Below are 6,000 nucleotides of genomic sequence, written 5' to 3' on the forward strand. Positions count from 1 at the left end.
GTGTGCACTGGGCCTCATCTTTGCTGGGCTCTGAAACAGCTAGTGAGATCCTAAAGTTCAATTGGGATGCACATGCTCATCTGAGGATGGGCCTGGGGTGATAAAGAAAACCTTGCACTGAGTAATACTGGGGTAAGGCAGGACAAGGTGAAATGGTCAAAGCAGGGGAAAGATGGTCTTTCCCTTCTTAAAGGGGACTCTTCTCCCCTTAAGATACCAGGAAAAGGCCTAAGATGACTTTCTACTTCTTACAGATCTATAACTCTGAGCTGGAAAATGAGTTTGGTAATTTTGAAGACTGGCTGTGTATTTTTCCCCTTCATCGTGGCAAAGCAAATGAGGATGAAGATGGAAATGAGGATGAACATTTTGTGGGGAAGTACAAGGTATCATTTGAATAAAGTTTGTGCTGTACATGGAAGAAAATTCTTAGGGTGACCTGTGTCTCAGAGAATTCAGATGCCAGCAAAGCCTCAGTGAGGATGAGTGTGTCCAAGTAATGTGAGGCCATGGTGAGGCATGTCCAGGGTACTATAGGGGCCTGTCAAAGTAACTTTGTGTTGTAGTCTTTTGTTAGCTGATAAATACACTGCCTTTAGATTTTTTTACCTCTTAAGAAAGAGAGAGCATGAAGCATGAAGGGACACTTATCCTGGTTGAGGCCTCTGGGTATGTTTAGTATGTAAATTCATGAGCTTCACTGTTTGCAAAATTAACAAAGCTTGTCTAAAGTAAGCATTGCTCTCCCACAGAGGAGCTCTTGAAGACTGAAACATCAACTACAAAGGTTGATTTATGAAGGTCCCTAGGAAACCTTTGGTGTCTTCCTGCCCTTGGTACCTTTGGCAGTCCAGTTATGTGCTTGGAGATGTTCAGATCTTCTGGCACTGGCGGTGGCCTGAGAGCCTAACTTGCAAACAGGGATGGCCTGGGCCATATAGGCATGATGGTGCTTTTGTAAAGGGCTGTCCCCATGGGCACAGGGTGTCTGTTGTCTGCATGGGCAATGGTTCTGATTTTCCAGCTGGCAAGAGGGGCTGGTCTTGGTGGCTCCAATCTCATCTGAGATGTTCTCTTTCTAGTCATTATCACTGGGAGTATCCCTCCCTAATCAGGAGACCTGGAAGGCCCAGTTGATCAATACATGGCTGAGAGGCTGGTGCCATTGCAGGAAGTTTGGATTTTTTGATCATGGGGAATTTTACTCAGCACCTGACCTGATGGCTGTGGTTGGGTCCCACCTGTCTCAAAGAAGGAAACAGATTCTAGCCCAGGAGCTGACAGGGCTTATTGAGAGGGCTTTAAATTAGGTATGAAGGGGTCTGGGGATGCAATGAGGCTTGATAGAGGTGAGCCTGTGGGAGGAGTCCCAGCGTTGAGGGTGAGGGCAATGGCACAACTGAAGTGCATCTACAGCAATGCATGCAGTATGGGCAACAAACAGGAGGAGCTGGAAGCCATTGTGCAGCAGGCAAACTATAGCTTTGTCGCCAACACTGACGTGGTGGGACAACTCCCATGACTGGAGTGCTGCAATGGATGGCTACAAGCTCTTCAGAAGGGACAGGCAACTTAGGAGGGGAGGTGATGTGACTCTATATTAGAGAGTGTTTTGATGTCGTTGAGCTCAGGGTTGGGAATGATAAGGTAGAGTCCCTGTGGGTAAGGATCAGGGTTGGCCAACAAGGCGGACATCCTGGTGGGGGTCTGTAATAGACCGCCAAACCATGATGAAGTGGCAGAAGAGGCATTCTGTAAGCAGTTGGTGGAAGTCACTCAATCGTCAGCGCTTGTTCTCATGGGATACTTCAACTTCCCGGACATGCGCTGGAAATACAACACAGCCCTGAGGAAGCAGCCTAGGAGTTCCTGGAGTGCATGGAGGACAGCTTCATGACTCCCTGACTCAGCTGGTTAGTAAGCCTACCAAAGGGGTGCCCTGCTAGACCTGCTGTTCACGAACAGAGAAGGACTGGTAGGAGATGTGGTGGTAAGGAGTTGTCTTGGGCAGAGTGACCACAAAATGGTAGAGTTCTCTATTCTTGGTGAATTGTGGGGGGCGGGTCTTGGACCTCCAGAGGGCAGACTTTGAATTGTTCAAGACACTGACTGGGAGGGTCCTTTGGGAGCCAGTCCTGAAGGGGAGAGGGGTCCAGGAAGGCTGGACGCTCCTCAAGAAGGAAGTCTGAAAGGCTCAGGAGCAGGCTGTCCCCGTGTGCCATAAGATGGGCTGGCAGGGAAGAAGACTGGAGTGGCTGAACAGGGAACTTCTGCTGAGTGTCTGGGAGAAAAAGAGAGTTTATGTCTGGTGGAAGAAGGGGCTGGAAACTCGGGGAGAGTACAGGGAAGTTGACAGCTGTGCAGAGAAATAATCAGGAGGGATCTGGCCAGGTTTGGTCGATGGGCAGAGACCAATGGGATGAGGTTCAACATGGCCAAGTGCCGGGTCCTGCACTTTGGCCACAACAACCCCATGCAGCGCTACAGGCTTGGGGCAGAGTGGCTCAAAAGCTGTGCAGAGGAAAAGGATCTGGGGGTGCTGATTGATGCTCGCCTCAACATGAGCCAGCAGTGTGCCCAGGTGGCCAACAGCATCCTGGCTTGTATCAGGAATAGTGTAGCTAGCAGGACCAGGGAGGTGATCGTCCCCTGTACTCTGCTCTGGTGAGGCTGCACCTCAAGTGCTATGTTCAGTTCTGAGCCCCTCAGTACAAGAAGGACATCGAGGTCCTGGAGCATGTCCAAAGAAGGGCTACAAAGCTGGTGAAGGGCCTCGAACACAAGTCCTACGAGGAGTGGCTGAGGGAGCTGGGGTTGTTTAGTCTGGAGAAGAGGAGGCTCAGGGGAGACCTTATTACTCTCTACAGGTACCTGAAAGGAAATTGTGGGGAGCTGGGGGTCGGCCTCTTCTCACAGATAACTAATGATAGGACTAGAGGGAATGGCCTCAAGTTGCACCGGGGGAGGTTTAGGTTGAAAATTAGGAGACATTTATTCTCAGAAAGAGTAGTCAGGCATTGAAACGGTTTGCCCAGGGAGGTGGTGGTGTCACCGTCCCTGGGGGTGTGTAAGGAAAAGTTGGACGTGGTGCTTAGGGATATGGTTTAGAGGGTAACATTGATAGTAGGGTGATGGTTGGACCGGATGATCTTGGAGGTCTTTTCCAACCTTAACGATTCTATGGTTCTATGATTCTATCTGCAGTGTCTTTATTGCAGGGCTCCTTCTATGTCTACCCTACTGTGGAAGCAAGCAAGGAGCCAAGGGTGTCCCAGGGTGTTCCAAGGAACAGGCCCATCAAGGTTCTCATTAGAGTTTATATTGTTAAGGTAAGTCTCCTGTGGTGGTGGCAGTAATGTTTGGAGGTCTGTCCCTTCCTAAGGATCTCCTGCCATTCTCCACTTAGTAAATTTGAGCAGTGGCACATATGAAAGGCTTGATACTGTCTTACAGGATCTGCTTGGCCAGTTGGAGTACATTACAGTGAAGGCTTGTATTTATTCCTTGTCCATGTCCTGGGCTTTGTATCTTCATGAGGTGCTAAGAATCTAGATGGGCATTGCCCAGCTCCTGTCATCTGCCTTGAGACAGTGAGCAAGCAGGTTGGCTGGCAGCTGGAAACATCTGTTGCTTGTAAAGTGTGGATTTGCTGGCAGCAAATGTGTTTCACTTGCTGGGGCAGCTACTGGAGAGACCTGACCAGTGAGCTTGGGTGGTCTCAGGCCCCACACAGTGTCTCCTATGCATGTTGCTCTCTGCAGCTGGTGTATGGCTGTACCTCTTGTGTATTCCAGGCTACAAACCTGTCTCCAGCAGACCCCAATGGCAAAGCAGACCCCTATGTGGTGGTGACAGTGGGGCAGGAGCGGAAGGACACCAAGGAGCGATACATCCCAAAGCAGCTCAATCCTGTGTTTGGAGAGTATGCAGCAAGTTTTCTTCTAGTAGGAATAATGGGATTAGTGTAAATACAGGTCTCAGGCTACAGCCCAGCATTTGCAGTCTTCTGTTACTCTCTGCTGGAGAATCTTGTGCTATAACACAAAGGTGCCAGACATGTCTCCTGCCTCCATCTGACACAGGAGCGTTTAAGTTTAGGAGTGAAGAACTCAAAGGACTTGATTTATCAGACAAAGTAGCAAGCCAAGCAGCAACAGAGGTTTGGAGACGTTTGTCCTTACCTCCAACAAGGAGCTCAATCCAACAGCATACACTCCTGGATAAATAACTCCTTTGTTTGAATATGCACACTGAAATCTGCACACACTGAACTTTGTAGAGCCAAATTCTATCAAGAGTCTTAGGGTTGGCAAATACAGTTCTTAAATGGGTAGGATGGGTGAAACAGAGCATGTATTTCATATCTCCTTGCTAACTGCACTTTCCCAATCTGCTTCTGTCCAGAGTTGTGGAGCTGACAGTCTCCTTTCCCATGGAATCAGAGCTCACTGTGGCAATATTTGACCATGATTTGGTTGGATCTGATGACCTGATTGGGGAGACCAAGATTGATTTGGAGAATCGTTTCTACAGCAAGCACAGGGCCAACTGTGGAGTGGCTTTGCAGTATGACATGTAGGTACTAGTCTGACATATTAGGGCCATGAGAGTTCTTTTTGCCTACTGTTCAGGTGGGTAACAGAGCACCTCCAGTTCTGGAGGATGACCCTTGCATCCACGGTATCCTTTGAGCAAGGTATCATGCAGATGCACTACAAGGAATATAGAAAAGTCCATCTCCTTTTTTTATTATTATTATTTTTTTTGTCTCCTACCCGTTTCCTGTGATAGCCCTAACTCCTACTGCAGAAGGATACATTTTGCATGTAGTAGCAAAAAATTCTTTAATGCTTTCATATTGGTATTCTGTGAAAAAAAAAATAATTTAACAGTGTTGTAATTTTGACCTCTTTCAGAAAGTAAGACAGTTTCTTTAGAACTAGATGATTCTGTGAGCACCTAGGCTCATGATGTCTATTTTCCTTTGTCCTCATGTAATATATATTCTCTGGTATATTTTTCTGGTGGCCACATTTTCTGTAAACACTTTTCTCCCCTGTAACTTGATAATTAGTTGTTGGATTCGAGCTGTTAATTAGCTATTGGAATTGAGTTCCCAAAACAGCTAACACCTCTCTCCCAGTTTGGAGCTGCAGCTGGAATTGCTGCTATTGCTGCTCTGACACCAGTGGTTCTGTGAGGTGCAACCCTGGCTTGTTCTGGGAGAGGAAAGCTCGTTAAGCTTTTCATTCATTAAGCTTCTTTGTGTCTGTGGTTTCCCCAGTGAAACTCTGAGCAGGGAGCTTGTGGCATAGCCTGTGTTGGAAGGAGGACAGGGGATCTCCTAAACTATGAAAAAAACCTGTCATGTCTAAACTATACGTGTTCTCCCTTCCACACAGAGATGGCTACAACATGTGGCGAGATGCTTTCAAGCCCACACAAATCCTGGATAGCTTATGCAAGAAAACTTCACTACCTGCAGCAGAGTACAGACAGGAGGAGGTCAAAGTGGGCAATAAAATATTCAAGGTTCCTCCAGAGGCATTTCCTGAAGGTACAGAGGGCATGGCTATTTCTGCGCTCAGTGGTGAACTGGGCTGGGAACCCAGCCCAACAGCCTCTCTTCCCTGAAGTGTCCAAGCTAGTTGGGCTGTTTGCCCCCACTTTGCACCCTGCCCATATTTCTGGGTCACTGTTGGGAGTATCCTCAGCACTCAGTGGCCTGGTTTTCATGGATGATGGTGTTGCTATGGGGGAGATGTGATACAGGCCATTAGGTCCCAAAGCAGATTCTCAGACAGTGAGTAGAACATTTCTTCTGCAAAGTAAACCCTCTCACATAGCAGTGCATGGGCAGTGCATGGGAACATCCTTGTTCAGCCAGAGAAGGTGTAGCATATTCTAGTGGTTGACACTGTTATAGAGCTTTATCTCCATCTGCTTGTGACCACCATCACCAAGACATTGGGCGGGGTGCGGAGGGGGGGGGGGGTTTTT

General features: G+C 48.0%; 1 protein-coding gene across 2 annotated transcripts in view; it reads left to right on the top strand.

Annotated features, from left to right (window-relative positions):
• LOC118176700 (fer-1-like protein 4) overlaps positions 1 to 6,000 on the top strand; it is a 44,289-nt gene that overhangs the window by 26,047 nt on the left and 12,242 nt on the right. For both annotated transcript variants that reach the window (XR_004755502.1, XM_035343837.1), the window contains exons 34-38: positions 255 to 386; positions 3,219 to 3,329; positions 3,795 to 3,922; positions 4,405 to 4,575; positions 5,403 to 5,557. Coding sequence is in view for 1 of the 2 variants with exons in the window: in XM_035343837.1 (XP_035199728.1) it covers positions 255 to 386; positions 3,219 to 3,329; positions 3,795 to 3,922; positions 4,405 to 4,575; positions 5,403 to 5,557 (697 nt within the window). In the remaining variant the exon portion in view is untranslated. The remainder of the gene's footprint in view (positions 1 to 254; positions 387 to 3,218; positions 3,330 to 3,794; positions 3,923 to 4,404; positions 4,576 to 5,402; positions 5,558 to 6,000) is intronic.

Source organism: Oxyura jamaicensis, chromosome 20 (genome assembly GCF_011077185.1).
Source record: "Oxyura jamaicensis isolate SHBP4307 breed ruddy duck chromosome 20, BPBGC_Ojam_1.0, whole genome shotgun sequence".
Taxonomy (NCBI): Eukaryota; Metazoa; Chordata; class Aves; order Anseriformes; family Anatidae; genus Oxyura; species Oxyura jamaicensis.